Source organism: Panthera tigris, chromosome B1 (genome assembly GCF_018350195.1).
Source record: "Panthera tigris isolate Pti1 chromosome B1, P.tigris_Pti1_mat1.1, whole genome shotgun sequence".
Taxonomy (NCBI): Eukaryota; Metazoa; Chordata; class Mammalia; order Carnivora; family Felidae; genus Panthera; species Panthera tigris.
In genome coordinates this window covers 149,214,047-149,235,470 of record NC_056663.1, presented here as the reverse complement: position 1 = coordinate 149,235,470, position 21,424 = coordinate 149,214,047, and the positions used below count along the sequence as shown (strand labels likewise).

The 21,424-nt window shown below is 32.6% G+C and overlaps 1 protein-coding gene across 2 annotated transcripts in view; it reads right to left on the bottom strand.

Annotated features, from left to right (window-relative positions):
- The window catches only part of UBA6 (ubiquitin like modifier activating enzyme 6), a 90,012-nt gene that overhangs the window by 29,625 nt on the left and 38,963 nt on the right, over positions 1 to 21,424 (bottom strand). For both annotated transcript variants that reach the window (XM_042984424.1, XM_042984425.1), the window contains 9 exons: positions 19,927 to 20,007; positions 14,889 to 15,011; positions 12,528 to 12,651; positions 10,701 to 10,804; positions 10,017 to 10,079; positions 9,194 to 9,270; positions 8,510 to 8,576; positions 2,097 to 2,240; positions 852 to 919 (listed from right to left, as the gene is read on the bottom strand). In XM_042984424.1, coding sequence (XP_042840358.1) covers positions 852 to 919; positions 2,097 to 2,240; positions 8,510 to 8,576; positions 9,194 to 9,270; positions 10,017 to 10,079; positions 10,701 to 10,804; positions 12,528 to 12,651; positions 14,889 to 15,011; positions 19,927 to 20,007 — 851 coding nt within the window. The remainder of the gene's footprint in view (positions 1 to 851; positions 920 to 2,096; positions 2,241 to 8,509; positions 8,577 to 9,193; positions 9,271 to 10,016; positions 10,080 to 10,700; positions 10,805 to 12,527; positions 12,652 to 14,888; positions 15,012 to 19,926; positions 20,008 to 21,424) is intronic.

Here is a 21,424-nt window from a genome sequence, read left to right as displayed (position 1 = left end):
AAGGTAGGAATTTTTAATAAAGGTTCCTAGAGAAGTCTATGGAGGAGCTTTGGAGTTGTTAACACATTTAAATTGAAAGAAGAACTTTGGATTATGTGAATTTGGGGTAGAATGAATCCATAAGCTTTTATTTCTCAGAGGTTTGACTCAAAAAGATGAAGAATGACTGATGTCAATATAAAAGTTGCAGAGAGCATCTATTTCCATGTAAATTCAGAGTGGTATTTTGTTTTGTTTTGACTTTATTTACTTATTTATTTAGAGAGCCCTGACACAGGGCTCTATCTCAACAACCACGAGATCACGACCTGAGCCGAAATTAAGAGTAGGACGCTTAACCGACTAAGCCACCCAGGTGCTTCCAGAATGGTGTTTTGAATGCTAACTATTATCATGGTATACAATTTAAAACATTATACTCATTATTTATAAAATGGTAAAGAGATATTGCATTCTTTTGACACTTAAAATAACCTCTAAGTAGAGGAAAAAATGACTGTAGAAGTCAATAAGTTACAAGAAAAGACATCTAAGACAAATGCATATTTGAGCACAAACCCTTTTAACCTAGTTACCTCTCACAAACATTCAACTAGGAAAAAAAGAAAGAAAGGGGCATATGGGTGGCTCAATTGGTAAGTGTCTGACTCTTGACTGTGGCTCAGGTCATAATCTCACGATTCGAAAGATCGAACCCTGCTTTGGGCTCTGTGCTGACAGCATGGAACCTGCTAGGGATTCTATCCCTCTCCCTCTCTCTGTCACTCCCTGGCTCGCACACTCTCTCTCAAAATAAATAAACATAAAAGAGAGAAAGAAAAAGAAAAGATAAAGAAAAAATTCAGAATTACCGTGGGAGAAATTCTTCACGTTCAGGTTTGTCTAGGGATTGGACAATATCTGCTGCTTCAATGTACAACTTTAAAGTAGAAGACAAAAACACAACTTACTATGTATAAACCTTAAATTGCTAGAAAAATTGGTTTTTCTCTTCCATGGTTATTTAATAGTCATTAAGGAAATCAATGATAAAAATGCCAAACCAGATTAATACATCAAAAAATATGATTTTTATACAGTATACATTCCTGTATTACTTCATTAAAACAATGGTTAAACCTGAAGGAACTGTTAAAAGATATAATTTGATTCATGTCACTTAGCCATCTTAAAAATGGTATATTCTAATTTCAACAAACAAAAGGAAAATTTCACCTCCAAATCTATACCACAGAGGAAATGACCTAGAAAGCCACAATTTTAGTATTAAAACAAAAACAACAAATTGAAATTAATTAAAAAAAGAATTTACTCTCATTTCCATTTAAGTAACTTATGTGGCTAAATTTGAACTTAGTTAGATGGTTATTTACTTAATTATAACAAGACAGAATCTACATTAGTAACATACTTAACAGATGTATCTAAACCAGACATTTACAACTGAACTTGTACTCTGTACTAAAATAAATCAAATAATTCAACAGCAAAATAGCATTATATGGATACTTTTTAAAACATAAAAAAAGATAAACGTTATATTCAAAATGTTAAAGTGTTTCAAAAGGAAAGGGCCTGAAGGGTATCCTTTGATACCCTCTGCCAATTATTCTTTTCAGTAACAAAAGCATAATTTTTTATTCCTTCTTAAGATGTTTTTACCTATATAGTTCTCAAACTTATACCATTCCTATGCTTTTACTTTTAGGAGTTTAAACCTAGGAAAGGATTCTGAAGATTTCTGGTGCCTAAAGATTCCATCCAACTGTTTAAAAGTCCTGAGAGTCCTTGAATGCTAAGCTAATCATACTGGAAAACTAAGTATAAGGGTAGAAAATTCATTCCTTCACTCACAAATGAGAAAAAAATCAACCCTAGAATACAACTTTGGGTTATATTCCAATAGCCTCAACCAATAATCTTGTCAGTTTCAATTAGAGAGTTAAATTTTGGTGGTGTATCACATGTAACTAATGCATCAAAAATATATTTTGAGGTTGCCTTTATAATATATTAATATTCTAATTCATAACATTCACTGCATGGGTGGAAAATTCAATCTCAAGCCTATAAAAATATTGAAATACAAAACTTACCCACTGGCACAAAGGAGAAAATTTTCCTGTTACGGCTTTCAATACTTCTTGGCTAGCAACACCTCCTACTGCTGCAGCAAGTGGGGGTAAAAAACCTTGAGCAGTCCAAGAGAGCCAATGCACAATGTCAGCATTTACTTCCGGCTGAAACACAAGCCACGAAAGATAATAATCTTGGGCACCTGGGTGGCTCAGTCAGTTAAGCGTCCAAATCTTGATTTTGGGCTCAGGTTGAGTACTACCTACCTCCCCCTCCCCCCACCCCACTGCCTGCCGGCTGAGAGCACAGAGAGCCTACTTGGGATTCTCTCCCTCTCTCTCCGTTCCTCTCCCAATTACACACATACTCTCTTTCAAAATAAATAAATAAACTTAAAAAAAAAAAAACCCACAAGTTTTTACATATATACTCAACATGTCAATGACTTACTGTGAGAATTATCAAATTACTGTAGCTTAACTTCTAAAAAAGCTACTCAATTTTCCTACTAGATTTTAAGTCCTAAAAAAGTTCCAATCTCATAATAAAAGATCCAAGTGCATATTAGTTACCCTAAGCAGTATTTCTCTTTACCAGTAACTGCCTATTTTTGCTTTTTGAATCTATATGTTACACTAGGGCAAAATTTAAGATTAACTGGAACATCTACCATTTATAGCGTTTGTTAAAGATCAGTTCTGTGATGTCAGTCAGTATTTATGAACATCTAGAATTTTAAAAAACTGTTCTAATGGAAACTATGGGAAAATCTTGATCCCAAATAAATGAAAATAAAAATAAACTGATCCATAAAAAAATAAGGAGCTTTTAGCTGGAGTCTGAAGTAGTAAAAAAAAAAAAAAAAAAAAAAAAAAGAAAAGAAAGAAGAGTCAAAAATAATGAGGCACTAACATTGTTAGAAAAAAAAGTGAGAGTAACATGGTAATTTTGCATATTTAAGAGCCAATCATCATAAAGTTCTCATTATCATACTTAAAAACTGAAATGATTGTCCTTGAAATAAGATTTGTTTATTAGCATTTTAAAGGAAATATTGGAGAATTGGATTCTGGAGCTATTGTTTTAGCACAATTTCTTATTTGTGAGAAAGATCTTTTCATGACCTCTGGCTTCTCTTTCTCTTCCTGTTCTTTCAACATTAGTAACCTGAATCTTAACCTTAAGATTCAAATAGGGCTCAACTGCTCTGAAATCCTATGTAAAATAACACTACTTGTGCATTTAGGGGGTAATAGAAGGCTTTTATTACATTCTCGAAGATATTTGTGATACAAAAAGACATTACTATCTACTTACTATTCCACTCACTCCATTTCAGTGTTCTATATGTCATTATTTTTCAACTATTTAGCACTAAACTCAACTCTGATTATAATTTCATTTAAGCTGTGCCCTTTCTGAATGCAGAGATACTGGTGTAGTGATAATATTAAAAATAATGATGAGAATGCAAAGAGAAGAAGGTAATTTGTGTGAGCACCTAGTGTGAGTTGTCTATTAAATCCACATGTAATTTTCAAAATAATCCTAGGAAATATAATTTTTATCATATAGATTAGAAAACTGAAGTTTGAAAAAGTAATTTCCTTATGATTTTATAGCTAATAAGTGAAACTAGAATCTGAGCCCTAAAAGTCTAACTTACCAGTAGGTTACAATATCTCCCAAGATTCTATTATTTTTTAATTAAGAATGAACATAAGGGAATGGAAGCAAAAATAATATAAAAACAGGGAGGGGGACAAAATATAAGAGACTTTTAAATATAGAGAACAAACAGAGGGTTGCTGGAGGGGGGATGGGCTAAATGGGTAAGGGCTTAAGGAATCTACTCCTGAAATCACTGTTGCACCATGTGCTAAGTTGGATGTAAATTATAAAAAATAAATAAATTATACAAAATACAATGTCAAAAAAATAAAATATTAGTCCTGCAGAAGTTCTGAGTAGGAAAGGATAAATAATGGATACAATGAGCAGAGAAGGCTATGGAAAACTTTAAATCTGAACTAAGTGTTGAAGAATGAATTGCATTAGAATTGAAGTGGAAAGGATTCAGTTCAGGGAAAATGGCAACTCAAAGAAGAAGGAATGTATGTAAAACTGAAAAAGCTGCAATGAATTTGCACGTTTTATATGAGAGGAAGAAAATAAGATCATATGTTAGAGTATGATTAGACTATGAAGAACACCAAAGACCATGGCTGACTTTTAACATGATAGAAAAAATAAAGGGAGCATTGGATGCTTTTGAGAAGAAAACTCATATGATGAAAGAAGTAGGATAATACAGCAGCAGAGTGGTAGAGAGATGAATAATTTCAATTTGAGTAAGCAGTTCTGGGGCTGATTCAATGAAAAAGTTGTAAGGTATGAGGACCCTAAGCTACAATGAAGGCAGACATAAAGATTAGAAATATTTCCAAAAACTTCTTTACAGCCACAATGATTACTCAGATATAGAGGAGAAAACCCAAAGATGGCCGAATGAGTGGGAGTAGCTCCGAATTTTGAACAAAGATACTCTGAAAAATTTTGATAGAGACTAGAAAATATGAGGAGTTACTGGAAAAAGAAGGGGAGATATATGTTTGTGAGTTCAAATTTGGAAATGTTAAATTCACTATGAAATAGGAATTTAAAATGGAAAATGTCATTCACTGGACTGAAGTTAACTGAAGAAAATAATATAGATACGGAATATGACAAAGGTACACAGTTTCTAGCATTTATTTAAAATATTTTCAACATGTTTCCAGATATTTGCTTGTATTATAATATCCAGAAGTCTATGGAAACCAAGTTTAGAACAGTTAAAATCTATGAACATAGTGAACATTTTTTGCATTGTCAAATTAAGTAAAGAATTTTTAAGATAAATATTTAAAAAAAAAAAAAAAAGAAACAAACACTCAAATCTGGGGAATTTTTGGTTGCCCTAGGATAAATAGCTCAAATCTAAATTTGCCTACACAATCTCTAAAAACAGATACATATCCAACAGAAGAGAAATAAACCAGTGGCAGGGTTTCAGTATCACCAGAAAACAGAGTATTATAAACTTCAAATTACCTGTAAATAGAAAAATAAGTACCAAACTCCAACAAAACTACTTCTGGACGTCACATTGCTATAAGCCTTCACAGAGAGCAGGAAGTGTGTAACCACAGAAAAGAGAATGAAAAGAGAACAGTGACAAACCACAGTCAAAATCATCCTGAGAAAACAGAAGCCCTAGCACTAAGTGCAAAAAGTACTGAACACGTATGTAATCTGGCAGATCTCAGCACTGGCTATGGCGAAAGAACTTCAGTGGGAGGGAGGCAATGATGTAAATAGAAAGAGGGTGACATTCTTTGACGCAGAAGGCTAAATTAAGAAGAGAGAAAATTAATGATTTGGCAGAAATCAAAGAGATCTACAAGACACCAATACCTAACCACCAAAAACAAACAAACCCAACCATTAAAGAAACCCCTTTCTAGTATCCTAAGGGAAAGGAGTTTTAGAAGTACAAATCTGAAAAAGCACCCAAAACTCTTATCCTGCCCCCAAAATAGACAAAAAACAGTTTACTATACAAAAGTAATGTAAGAAGTAAACAGAAAATTAGAATCAAAACATTCCAGCCAATGAAAATTTCTCCTCCAAACTAATTATAAGGCAATGGAAATTTGATTGAGTGAATTATATCCTTAAAGAACACTTGAGAGATGTGGGAAAACAAACAAAAAAACCTCACCTCCAATCAGAAATTCAACTAAATACTAAAGGAACCCATTCCACCACCAATCCTCTCCCCGCAAAAGGAAAAAAATAAAAGAAAATCTGAATCTATGTATTAAAATGGGCTCATAATATGGGAAAAATGGACTGAATGATCAACTCTGAGATACAATCAGTTAAAATTATACACTTTACAGGTGAAAAAAACATACAAAACTACAAGGCAAAAAGGCCAGACTTACTTGTAAGAGTAAAAAATTAAGGTGGCATCATTATTTCTCAACAGTAAGATACCACTAAAGAAAGTAAGGCCTAGAATGTTATATTCAGCCAAGTTGCCTTTCAAGTATGGAGGCTACCAAAAATATTTAAAACATGTAAGAACTCAGAAAAAAACGTAATTCTGAGCTCCTTTGGAGAAATATACTAGAGACCAAACTTGATTTCAAGAGTTACCACAGAGCTACAATAATCAAGATAGGATGGTATTAGCAAAAAACAATGGAATACAGAAACAACCAATGGAAGATAAAACATTGAGTTCAGAAACAGCCCTACACATATGTGGTCAATAAGTTATTGACAAAGAATACCCAGAATATAGAATAAGGAAAGAATTATCTTTTCAATAAATGGGCTAGAATTACTGGATATTCTACATACCAAAAAATTAATCTTGATCTATACATGGCAAAGTATGAAAAAATGAACTCACAAAAGTATAAAACTGTGTCCAATGAATTAAAAATGTACAGTTGTGTACACTTGACCTACACTTGTATACTTTGCATGGCATACAAAAATGAAGTCACAAAACTGTAAAAATTCTGGAAGAAAACACAGGACAGAAGCTGTGACCTTAGATTTAAAAGAAGGTATAAAACACATACCAAAAAAATGATACACTGAAGTTTATCAAAATTAAAAGCTTCTGCTCCTTAAAGACATTGTAATAAAATGAAAAGATGAGCCATGGACTAGAAGAGAATATTTGCAAAACATGTATCCTATGAAGGATTGATATCCAGAATATATAAAGAACTCAATCAATGAGAAAACCTATCTAATTAAAAAACAAAGATTTAAAAGGACAGTTTGTTAAAGAAGAGATATGAGTGGCAAATAAGCAAATGAAAAGATACCAAATTCATAATGATCAATGAAATGGAAATTAAAACCAAAACAAGATATCAATGCACACACTTTAAAATGGCTAAAATCAAACAAATAGATAATACACCATTATAGAGAGAATACAGAGCCATTCAAAATCTCATACATTTCTGGTGGAAATGCAAAATGGTATAGCTACTCTGCAAAACAATTTGGCAGTCTGTTATAAAACTAAACCTGTATCTATCATTTGTCTCTGTAATACACCACTAGGTGTTTACCCAAGAAAAATAAAAACATATGTCCACACCAAAATCTGTATGCATATGTTTGTAGGGGCTTTATTCATAATTGCCCACATTGGAAACCCAAATGTCCAGCTGGTACAGGGAAAAACAAACTGTGGTACACTTATACAATGGACTACTTACTCAACCAATAAATAGGAATGAACATGCAACATGGATTAAACTCAAATACATTATAATTAGTAAAAAAAATCTAGACTCAAAAGGCTACATATTGCATGATTCCATTTACATGACATTCTAAAAAAAAGGCAAAAATATTCTGGTTGCTGTGGTTTGGCTGGGGGAGAGGGAGAGGATTATAAAGAGGCATGAGGAAATTTTCTGGCCTTATGGAAATGTTTTAGATCTTGATTATCGTGGTAGATATAGAACTATACACTCTAATGGTGCACAGCTCAGTTGTCTATAAATTTTTGTATAACTGTACATCTAAAAAGGATGAAATTTTCTATATCTAAGTTTTATCTCAATAAATCTGATAAATCCCTAATCATATCATTCCTTGTAATCACAGACTTCATCAATCTATTTCTAGCTTTTCACACTTTTCTGTAACCACTAAATACGCATACATAAAAGGTCTTTAACTTGTGGTTAATGACTCACTGTTTTCAGTTCATTTGTTATTTCCTTTGTTTTAATCACATAAAATATGAGATCATATTATTCTTAACCACTAATGTTAAGACTTTACACTTCCCCCTCATTTTTATACCATAACAAAAACTATAAAATTTTCAACTAAGTGCACAAACACCGCTAACGTTGATATCTGCTAAAATGAAACTACTGGCCAGCAGGCACTGGCACCGTGACATGAAAAAATTGTTTTCTAGGTGATATGTCCAAACATGATATGCAAAATGCAATTAAGAGATATGAATATATAATGGAAAAAGATGATTTATAGGAAAACTTACAGCTATACAGTGAGTTTCAGTGGGTTAACAAAGTAAATCAGAAGAGATAATACTAATACTAAAAATATAGCAGGAGCAGAAAATAGTAATTACTATATGCCATATACTAAGATTCTAAGCACTTCACAAAATTAAATCATTTACTGTTCACAGTAACACTCAGAGACAGGATAACCCTGTTTTATAGATTTATAAACTAAAGCAGAACAAATTTAAGTAACTTGCCTACTGTCACAGAGTCAATAAGCAGCAAAGCTGGGATCTGAAAGGTAAGAGAATATTAATATATAGAATGTTTATCATGTTACACCTTTTTTGATGGTCCTAACTTTGAATACTCACCTTCTCTTCTAGGGTTTCACTTATAGACGTTGCTAGTTTCAAGAGCTCTTCTGAATCTTGCTGGCACCTAGGATTCAACATGAAGCACCCCACTTTCAATATTCTTAATTGCCATAAACAGTAAGTCATATCAAAACTAAAATTTAAGAAATCTGTAAGAAAAAAAGTGGAATTTTGCCAGCAGGTAGCATGAAGTGCTTCCCTGACTTGAAGGTAATGGACTCATAAATACATTAATTAAAAAATCACATTTACCTAAGGATAGTATATAAATAGGATAATGGTTTTAAATAGACAAGGCAAATACTTTTGCAATAGTACTTCTGACTTAATAGACCAGAAAGTAAAAAGTTACATAGTGGATTCATAATTCAATAACTCTCAGATTTTTTATTTTAAAAAGTTTAAAAAGTAGCTTTTGAAGATTTCAAAATGGAAAAATTCTTACTGAGCATAATTCCATTTTTAGGAATTGATCTCTCCACTCCAACCAGAAAAAAGACCAGGTCATAATAAATGTTTATAGAGTTCAGTGTATCTAGTAGTGTTGCAACTATGAAGGGCTTTAGTTACTAAACTTTAGTTTCTAAACTACGACATTTAGTTTAAATGTTTTAAATTATAATTTCCCAAATACTGCTTTTATAATAAGGAAAAAAAGTTATTTCAAATGAAGAACATTACCCAATATTTGGCTTGCGACTATAGCTCTCCTGGAACTGGTCCAAGGCAAGCATAGCTGTGTGAATCTGTAAAGGTGCCTATTTGGAACATTAAAAAATGGTCAACAGTTATTGAGTTCATAATATATGACAGGCACTGTGCTAACACTTTAAAAATTATTTAATTCTTATAATAAATTAATTAGATTAATACTATTATTATCTGTATTTAACACATGAGGAAGCTAAGCCTTAGAGAAGTTAAACAACTTGACTTCAAGGCCATAAGCTATATTTAAGCAACAGATCCAAGTTTCAATCTCCGGTGATGTAACCAGTTTTTAGTAGGTTATTCCTATGAAAGTCAGAGTAATATCAACTAAACAACACCAACAAGACATTTGTATAAGATCAAAATCACCTAATCCTTCTTCTTTATCAAGTTATAAATTTGGAAACTGTTAATACTATTCTTTCCTTATCACAAATGCATTCACTGCTACAAAATTATATTCAGTGATTTAAAACAAAAGAATAAATGCTTCCAAGGTTTTTTAGGAAGAAACATGTATCATATAAAACTCTATATGGTTCAGAAAATCTTTTAGTAAGATCACTTTGTAAAATTATTGAAATAGTTTTTCAATTATCAAAGCTAACATATTATAAAAGTAAAATGTTTTTCTGTTCTTAAAATTTTTCCATGATATAAATCCCTGTTTTTAATTCTTGGGAGTCAACTCTAGATATATGAATACAACCTTTATCAAAAAAACCTGACAGAAAGGTACCAATTCCCATGCCCTCTCTGCTGCCTCTCTCAAACCTACAAAGTGTTCATTTACCTCAGGTTTGCCAAAATCCACAATAAGGCACTTTGGATGTTTTATCTGCCTCTCCAATGGTTCCTTAATAGAAACAAAAACTATTACTTCAGAAACAAAAACTATTACTTCAAGCAAGTGATTACTTGACAAAAAATATAGAGCACTAAAAGCAATGCATCTCTCCCAAGGTCTGAAATAAATAAGGTTGGGCTAATTTGATTTAATAGAAATATAAAAGAGCTACCATTCCCCATTGTCTTCTTGCTAGACTTAATCTTTAATTCCACTTAATTCCACTTAAAGTGGAATAATTGACTAATAAAACAAAACATATACTGTTTCAGTGCTTGTTAAATCTTTCAAATATATATTAGCTTCATCTTTTATCTTACTTAGGGAGTAAGAAGTATGATGAACTCTTTGATGATTCACAAAAGTATAGATCCTCTGAGGTAAACAACTTATATACTTATATGCACTGGTATTCTAGCTATAATTTTTTTTGTTGTTATTAGTTTATTTCCTTAAATTGATCCCACTTCCCTCAAAGTGGGTACAAATTAAAAATCAAAATCTGGTCAGCCCTTAAATTAACTGTTTGGTTAACTGAGTATTATTACTTTTTTCTCTTCTGCCATTCTTCCGCAAAGAAATATATTTTAAGCAAAAAAAAAAAAAAACCAAAAACAAAAACATACTTACAAAGCAAAATGTTTTAGGAGTCTTAACTTGGACAGCTATGCCTCCATGTAAATAAGGATCCAGTTCTGTAGTATCACCAATGCTAAAAGAAAATGGTGATACCACTAAAAGAAAAATAAGAAAACCATTACATGCTGATATAAGTATTTAAACTTGAAGATTTATCATGATAAAGATGGTAATATTCCCTAATTTATAAAATTAGAAGATCCCACTATAAATTTTTTTGGAGGTGGGAGGAAGTGTGGAAAACTAGATAGATTATTTTTCCAGTGTGAACTTAAGGACTTAAAAATTACCAAGAAAACTCAGAGGGGGATAATCATAATGAGATGCTTATTACTAGATATTAGAATATTTTATAAGGCATTAATAATATGTTGATACTAATTACATGCAATTAATACTAAATATAATGTGGTACTTGTTAATGAACAGGCAGATAAATGGAACACTTTGTATGTAGCCTCAAGATTCTGAACTATCACAATCCCCCATTGCATAGATAACATGATAAATCCTAAGTGATTTAACAAATAACAAATGATAAATACAATAACAACAATAACAAACGATAATCCTAAATTATTAGTTAATTTTTACAAAAACAGATACAAATTCTTTAATATTAATGATGTAACCTGTATTTTACATATCTGGATATAGTCTGGGAAACAAAATCCAGTAATTTTGTAATCAAAGATGCTTAACCAACTATAGATCCAAAGTTATTATGAAGAATTCATAATAGGGACTGATTTTTGTCTCTCCTAAGGATCCATTTTGTAGTCATTAGAAGAAAAAAAAAAGGTAATCCATTTGCTAGTCTACATACTCATCACATAATTAGACTTTCAAATGTCCTAAAGATAAACCTGAATCTTCTTAGCTAACAAGTGTAAATATGCCATCTTTGAGTTATAGGATGTCTAGCATTGTCTTTGACTCTTTTAAACATGGCTGGAGAAAAATCACAAATTATGCAGACTAACACTGCTACAAATTCACTATCTTCAACTTCAAATGGGCACTAAATGAAACCTGATAATCTATTTTTTAAAATGTTTAACTCTCCTTAAATCTATGACTTTGGCACTTTTGCTCTCCTTTGGGCAACGATCTCATCTTAGTCTACAAAAAAAAATAAATAAAAATCAAATTCCTTCAACTTTTTGCCAACAAACCCACAAACTTGCCTGCAACAACATCCACTCATTCTTTTTATCCAAGTCACTAACAAAAACATGTCTCCACCTGAATACTTCATTGCCACCTTACTCAACGAACCTAAACTGTACTCATCATCTTCTCTCCAAAACCTGCACTCCTTAAGTGAATAAGTTGCCCATGTTGGATTCGTCGCTTACCTACAATATGAGATTATCAAATTTCCTCTTAAATGTCTTAAGACTTTTGCCATATCAACTCCCACTGCCAGCCCTGCCATACTGTATCTTCTAGTTTCTTGAACAAACTGCCTCTTACTGTTGGTCTCTGCATAGAATATTCTTTTCATCATTTTCCTAAGCCAAAGCAATCTTCAAATTTTAATCAAGATACTTGCCCCCACTGCTGCTGTACCCAAACCGGGTAGATTTCCTTGCCATGTTTAGAGTTCCCAGAAATGCCTGTACTGTCTTTACACTCTCTTGACATCACTGCTTAATGTTAACACGTCCTCACTTGGATTGAATGTTTTGAGGCCAAGACTTAGATCATGTTTGTCTAAGCTGATGAAGTGTCCTCAACACTGAATATACTGTCTAAACTATTAATGTGTTGAATAATGAATAAGTATAAATGAATTAATAAAACACAGGAACTTACCAGTTATTTGTTGTGTCGATCCATTTAACCCTGTCATTCCATTAATTTCTCGAAACATTAAAAACTGTCCTGTCTCAAGTTTGTGAGGATGATTTTCAAGGCAGGTGACAATACCAGGATTAGCCTAAATAAGAGAATTCTACTAAAAAAACAAGTTCATGTATTCCTTTTTTGCACAAATTTCAAATCTCACACAAAATGGACCAGGTTATCATAAAATTCTCAAAACAATCAAAATGGCAAGTCATTCCTTTTCTTCCTTAGTAAAAGCAAGCCTTTTAAGAATTATTGCAAAATAATGATCAATTTACTATTTTATTATGAATGTTTAAAATATAATTTCTGTGTTTGGGGGAGAAGGAGATTCTACATGGAAGTTCAAATATTTCATAGATACAGATTCTTTGGACTTAAATATATTCAAAGTTATCAAATATAAGTTTTAAAGTCATGTTATAAAAAAATCTGTGCATAAAAGACAAGTCTAACTTTGAAGATGAAAGAAATGCAAGAAAGGGCAGAGATTTAAATTTTTTTTAAAATTTTATTTTTAGAGAGACACAGAGCGAGAAAGTTAGTGCTCAAGTGGCTGAGGGGGCAGAGGGAGAGATAGAATCTCAAGAAGTCTCCACATTCAGTGAGGGGCCTGACACAGGGCTCACAATCCCACGACTGTGAGATCATGACTTGAGCCAAAATCAAGGGTTGTACGCTCAACTGACTGAGCCATCCAGGTGTCCCAAGAAGGATGGAGATTTAAAGCCAGAAAACTGGTAATTTAAAATTTGCTGCCCAACATGTTAAAGGATAAAAAAATATTGTGTAGCTCAGCTTATCAGGACAAAAATAGGAAGAAATTGACCTATCTCACCAAAGAGGATGGATGAGATAGGTCCAAGGCCCAGAAATTTGCTTATTAATGCATATAATCCAACACACTGGTTGAATAAGGTGGTAATAATTTAATCTACATAAAACCTAAAGAGAATTATCATCCTTTCTTTCTTAACTGTGAAGATTCTGAAAATTGTCCTGTGGCTTAATGATCTGGGTAAGAATTAAGATTATGATCACAAACATGTATATAAAATTAACATAATGTGGGTTTACTAATATCTCAAGAAGAATAAAATTCATAAGGACTTTATTAAAAAAGAGAAATACTTTTGCATATAAGTTAAATGGGAACATTTATGGTACTTTCTAATTCTTTGTGGATAACCTTCATACTGCCTACACTATTTAAGAAAAGAAAATACCAATGCAATACCAGATTCCAACTACTTCCTGGAGCCTATTCTATTCTAACTGTATGATGTTTGCAGGGACAAACTAAAAACAAGCACAAAGATTAAAGGTTGAATAATAAATCATTCTGTAAGCACAGAGACACAGAATGATTTTTTTAATGCATTTCTCTTAAAAAGGGGTGAAAAGGCAACATTACACTGGGCTTAAAAATCAAGCATAAATATAGAAACACAAATACTATTATCCATTTGGTTTCTTTGATCTTTAATGTAAACTGATTAGAAAGAATGCAAGTAAAAGTAATGATTCAGACTTAAAAAACTAGGAAAACTGGATCACAATGATATCTCCAATTCTTTTAGGGAATAAAAAACTTAAGCTTACCTGAAGAGAACGTGAAAGTTCAGACTTTTTGATCTAAGGGTAATTAATTCTAATACTTTTTTTCCTCCTCCAAATGTTTTAGAAATATAAAAAATTTTAGAAAAGCTTTTGTCTATAGTGACCTGTGTATCCTCCCCACAGTCTTGTGTTGGGCCAGGTGACTTAAGACATACTTACTACATCTACAATCTGACACAATAAACACAGTTTAGTAAACACTGAATCACACTTCATGCCCAATAGGAACACGACACAGAGCAAAATTAAAATTTATCACAAGCAAATGTTGATCTATTGATTATTAATGTTAGAAGGAATTCAGACACTCTTATATTCTAACTTAAATTTAGTTTTAATATAATATGATCAAGAAATTAACAAAACATTCTCTCATGAATTACCTTAAAATATTATAAAACAAATGAAAAATATTGCATATTACAGTATTTTGCTATTGTCACCTTTAAAAAATGTATTCACATCGGGGTGCCTGGGTGGCTCAGTCAGTTAAGCATCCAAATTCGGCTCAGGTCATGATCTCACGATTTGTAAGTTAGAGCCCTGAGTCGGGCTCTGTGCTGACAACTCAGAGCCTGGAGCTTGTTTCAGATTCTGTGTCTCCCTCCCTCTGCCCCTACCCCACTCTTACATACATAAAAATCATTTTAATGTATTCATTAAAAAAAATTCATATACATATACAATAATATATATATATAATCATACTTGCGTTATATTTGAAATGAAAATTTCTTTTGGCTCTTCTCCTGTTGCATCTGAAACTTCAAATTCATCACCAAAATCACAAAACAACCGTGACCAAATTCCATGTACATCTGCACTGATAAACTGTGAAATGATGAAAAGAAGTTCAAGCTTATCTATTTATATAAAGAAAAAAAACCCCACCTCAAGTACTTTAAGCCTCTTCATGACTTTATTTATAATTAAGATTATCCTTTGGGATATAAAGTGAATCACAAACAGAATACATTATTTGTCTGTGAAGTGGTTCAAGAATCAAGGATATTGGTATTTGAGACTGGGTATCTAGTGCTATATAATTAAAAAATGCAGCACGTCATCATTGTACATTCTATGATTTTTAAATAACAGAAATTCTTTCCTTGCCCTAAAAATCCAACAAAGTACATAAGAAACTGGTATCTTTTGATAATAGCTAAATTATGAAAAAAGTCCAAATGTTCATTAATTGATGAATGGATAAAAAAGATGTAGGATATATACACAATGGAATATTACTCAGTGATCAAAAAGAATAAAATATTGCCATTTGCAACAATGTGGATGGAACTAGCAAGTACTATGCTAAGTGAAATAAGTCAGTCAGAGAAAGACAAATATATGATTTCGCTCATGTGGAATTTAAGAAACAAAACATGAACATAGCAGAAGGGAAGGAAAAATAAAAACAGGGAGGGAGGCAAACCATAAGAGATTCTTAAATATACAGAACTAAGGGTTGCTAAATGGGTGACTGGCATTAAGGAGGGCACTTGTTGGGAGGAGCACTGGGTGTTATATATAAGTGATAATTCATTAAATTCTACTCCTGAAACCATTACTACACTATATGTTAACTAACTTGGATTTAAATTAAAAAAAAAAAATTACGTAAATTGTACCTATAAGTATTTGAGGTTTGCATGCTGTAGTTTGTTTTTATTAAAAATTACTAATTGAAAAAACAGAATAGACAACTGCACATAAATATAATACTAATGTGACAAAAAAATAAAAAAGGTACACACGTCTTTATAGAATTATAGAGGATATATACAGTACAATGTTAACAGCTGTTACCTCTGGTGATGGGCTTAAAGGTACATTTTTCATTATACTTTTCTACATTCTCTAAATTCTCTTAGTGAATATGTATATATATTTATATTCAGATGAAAAGTAAGTACTATTAAAAATTTTGGAATTGTATAAAATCCACTATCTTAGAATTAGAAGCTTTGGTTGAACAACAATAAAAAACCTTCAGTTAGGTTTTGCAGGCACACCTGAGAGATATTGCAGGTTCATTTCTACACCACTTCAATAAAACAAATATTGCCAAAAAAAGAAAAGAAAGAAAGAAACCAGTATCTTGGTTCAATGGTTTGAGCAGTGAATTTTTACTTTTCATTTGAGAAAAAAGAAGTATCCATTCACCAGTAGTAGAGTTAATGGAAAAGAGAACAGAGCTAAAAGTTGAAAATGGAGGCAACAAATAGAAAAAGAGCTGAGGAACTGACAGTATGCATCAAAGCAAGGAAGGTAAAACTCAGATTCTTTTTTTTTTTTTTTTAATGTTTATTTATTTGTTGGTGTGGGGAGGGTTGGGAAGGGGCAGAGAAAGAGGGAGACAGAGGATCTCAAGCAAGCTCTGGGCTCAAATTCAAGAATCTCGAGATCATGACCTAAGCCGAAGTCGGCTGCTTAACTGATTGGGCCACCCAGGTGCCCCAAAAATCATATTCTTAACCACAATCATTAATCCTTTATTAAAAGTGATTTTTGTAACACATATACTCCATTCTAAGAATCTCTAAAGAAAATGTTTTTGTGTCTAATTTCATTTTGAGTTAACAGTAAAGAATTCTTATTCTGTAACACCTATGATCCTGTGTAAAGTGATACTTAAAAAAAATTTTTTTTAATGTTTACTTATTTTTGAGAAAGTCAGAGAGACAGAGTGCGAACGGGGGAGGGGCAGAGAGAGAAGGAGACAGAATCTGAAGAAGGCTCCAGGCTCCGAGCCGTCAGTACAGAACCTGACCGTGGGGCTCAAGCTCACAAACCCCAAGCTCATGACCTGAGCCGAAGTCAGATGCTTAACCAACTGAGCCACCCAGGAGCCCCTAAAGTGATACTTTTTTAAACAAAAACTAAAGTCTATTCATATTTGGATATAAAAATGTAGCCCATTAAAACAATTTATACCACCTATTACATGAAGTAATGAAAGAGCTAATAAAAGGCTACCTCCTACTGGATCATGTATTGCCTTTACCATTAAAATAGGTACACACAGCATTTTTTAATATATAAATGATATATATTATATATAATCATATATATAATCATATATATATAAATCATATAATCATATATATAATCATATATATATTATCATTACCATTATCATATATATATGATTATATATCATATCATTACGTATCATTATCATTATCATATATATGATTATTATATATAATATATTAATACATATTATATATAATAATCATATATAATAATCATATATGTATATAATCATATATATATCATATAATCATATATATAATCATATATATAATCATATATATAATCATATATATAATCATATAATCATTATGATTTTTAAGTTTAAAAGCTGCAAATTTGAGGACAATTTCCCTGCAAAACAACTTTCAAATAGGATTACATATACCAATCACATAAAAGATTTTAGTTCATAACTTAGTGTAATTATTTTGTAAAACTTCCATGCCCGGGGATTTTAACTTTACTATTCTATGTCTTATTCATCTGTTTAAATTGTGAACCATAGCACAAATGTACAGAGTGTAAATATGCTATGTAAATACCACAATCCAAAAATTTTTAGCACAACTATTTAATAGAGTATGATAGTTGGCTTACTGCCTATCTCAAAAGAACAAGTAATTTTTTCCTTTTTTCAAAGGAACAAATAACCCCACAAAGGAGTTAGAGTTAATGGTATGTATGTAGCTGCACAGGATAATTTATGATTTTTCTGATCTAAACTTATTACTGGTCTTCCCAATGTCACCATGACTCAGTTACTCTGGAAAAAATCTAGGAGTGATTCTTGATCATTCTTTCCCTCACAACTCATATTCATCCATTCATAAGTTGTAAGCCATTTTTTTAGAAGATATCTCAAATTCATTAACTTCTCAAAATTTCTATTTCTACCTCTCTTGAATTACCAGCATCTCACACCTGGATTACTGCATTATCCTCCAACTGGTCTAGTTGCCTCTACTCTCTTATTAATTCAATGGCTTTCTTTCTGTTTGGCTCTGTGATTCCTTCATGTTCTTCTTCTTTTTTTAAAATATTTATTTATTTTGAGAGAAAGTGTGCACACATGCACACATGCAGGGGAGGAGCAGACAGAGAGGGAAAGAGAATCCCAAGTAGGCTCCACATTCAGCGTGGAGCCTGACATGGGGTTCAATGTCATGACTGTGAGATCATGACCTGAGCTAAAATCAAGAGTTGGACACTGACTGAGCCATCCAGGCACCCCAATTCCTTCACATTCTTAAAAATTATTGAGGACTGAAAGAACTTCTATTTATCTGGGTTATACCTATTGGTATTTGCTGTGTTAGAAATTAAAACTGAGAAACATTTAAAATGTTTAAGAATACACACATACATTTCATTAGCTATCAGAGCTATAATATCTACTGCATATCATCTAGATACTCTGGAAACTCCGCTGTACCCCATAAGAGAATCAGAGTAAAAAAAAACAAATAACATTTTAGTAATATTATGAAAATAGTTTGACTTTGCAGATCCCATGAAAAGATCTCAAGACTATTCAGTATCCTTCGACCATACTTTGAAAACTACTGCTTTAGACTATTTTCCCTACAGCACATCCAGAGTGATCTTTTAAAAATATAAATCAGATCAGGGATGCCTGGGTGACTCAGGTGGTTAAGCATCCAACTCTTGATTTCAGCTCAGGTCATGATCTCATGGCTGTTGAGATTAAGCCCCATGTCAGGCTCTGTACTGAGCATGGAGTCTGCTTAAGATTCTCTCCCTCTGCCCCCTCCCCTGCTTCGGTGTGTTGTCTCGTACTCTCTCTCTCTCTCCTATGTACACACACACACACAAACACACACACTGTATATATAAATCAAGTCAAAACCCATGGGATTAAAACTCAGCTATCCTCAAAGTTATGTAAGTTTGGCCCTCTAATTACTTCTCTGAACATAATCTCCTGGTAACTTTTACTCAGACTACTCTCTCCTCTTTACCCAAATTCCATTCTGGTCTTGCTTGCTTCTTGCTGTTTGTAAACACACCAAGCAAATTTTTTTATACTTTCAAGTCTACACTTGATGTTCTTCATGCTTTGAATGCTCTTTCCATAGCTGGCTCTCTCCCATTATTCAGGGTTCTATTCAAACTTTATCTCCTCAGAGGAGTTCCCTGACCTTCAATTTAAGAGAACCAGCACTGATCCCCACCCCAACATCATGCAGACATTATATTCTTTACCTAGCTATTTTCTTCATAGGACTTGAAACTATGTTATTTATTTGCTTTTTAATTAAATATCTTCCTTACTGGATGGTAATTTTCATGAGTAGGAAAATTTGTATGTCCTATTCACTAATGTATTCCTAGTGCCTAGAATTGTATTGGGAGAAGATGCTCAATGAATATTTGTTGTAAGAACCAATGAACCTCTTGAAAACCACCATTACACCATATTTAAAGTTAGATGATGAATTCAATATTTACCATCCTTACCATTCCCATCTTTATTCTTCCTCAGTTTTGGCAATTTGCTATAAGCCAAATTTAGATCTTGGTTTTAAAAACAGGAAATGAATAATGCCAAAATTAAAGAGAAAAATATTACTGTGATTGTCCTCGTGTACATAAGAACTTCTTACATAACCTACTGAAAAGCTATAAATTTTAACAGTGAAGGTGTTCTTTCTTTGCTTAACTACATGTAATTATTAAGTAATATTATTACCTTAATTGGAGGGCACCGAGAACGGCAAAAGTTATTGATCTTCTTCTGCAACGGAAGTTTGATCTCAGTCAATACTACACACTGTTAAGAAGAATATAAGACATTAAATATTAGAAAATAAACAACTAGTTTGGTAAAATACACTTCTAAGTCAGAAGCATGTCACAGTTTGCATTATGCTAAAAACACATTGTTTTCCTTGTAAAAAAAAATACTTTCCCACTGTATTCCATTCTAAGGTTAAAACCTTCAGAGTCATGGAATAGCAAAAGTAAAAATAACATATACAGAGGAAAACCTGCCCATATTAATTTTTTTTTTTTTAACGTTTATTTATTTTTGAGACAGAGAAACAGAGCATGAACGGGGGAGGGGCAGAGAGAGAGGGAGACACAGAATCGGAAGCAGGCTCCAGGCTCTGGGCCATCAGCCCAGAGCCTGACGCGGGGCTCGAACTCACGGACTGCGAGATCGTGACCTGAGCCGAAGTCGGACGCTTAACCGACTGAGCCACCCAGGCGCCCCAAACCTGCCCATATTAAATTCAATTACTATCACAGGATTTACATAAGAAGCAAACCTTAATATCATATGTGGTATTTTTGTACTCTAAATGGCTGGAGATTTTGTTTGATCTGTTATTGCCATGGGAATACTAACCTAGTCTTCAGAATATTAATTAAATGCTAGCTTAAAGGAGTAAAGATTATATTTTTAAAGAGATACACTAGTTGGCTGAGCTTTTACTTCAGATGCACAATATAACAACTTTTGCTTTATGACAGTGTCATTAGTAAAACTACCAAGTTCTGTTATTTAAAATAGCAAATTATAGTTCTCAATGCTTAACTTTTTATCATCACCCTGTAAGATAAGTAGAGTGCTTTTATAATCATATTTTAACATAAGTAACTTAAACTCATAAAGGTAAAAAACTTTCCTAAGGTCATTCATCTACCTATCAAGTGGCAAAAGTAGAACTAGACTCTCAGTCCAGAGTTTTCCTTGCTGGTAGTTTCCATGAATTGGATAACTTTTTTTCACTACAAATATCCAGTTGTGGATTTATTCTTATTTACCTAGCTCAGAATACGGTGTGCTTCCTGCAAGATTGATTTCTCCTCCATGGGTCTCTTACTTTTTATACATGTCTCAACTGGGTATGCTATGAATCCAAGGATCTTAACTATTCTTGGGCCATTTCTCAGGATTATATTTGCTTTGTGCAAGCTGGAGGAATGAGGTAATGTTTCCCTCTGGAACAAAGAACAAGCCTGTTAATTGCTTGCTATAAAAGCACAGGTTTTCCAAGCTCAGTGTTCCTCTTATCAAAAGGAGCCCATTACATGTGCAGGCATCCACTGAGTCCTCTACACTACACTAGTGGGTTTTGGGGAAAGGCAAGAGGAAATAAGGCAAATACAATACTCACACTTCTTACCATACTCAGAGAAATAAAGTCTCTGATTCAGGAATCTCATGTTTTCTGTCAGCAACC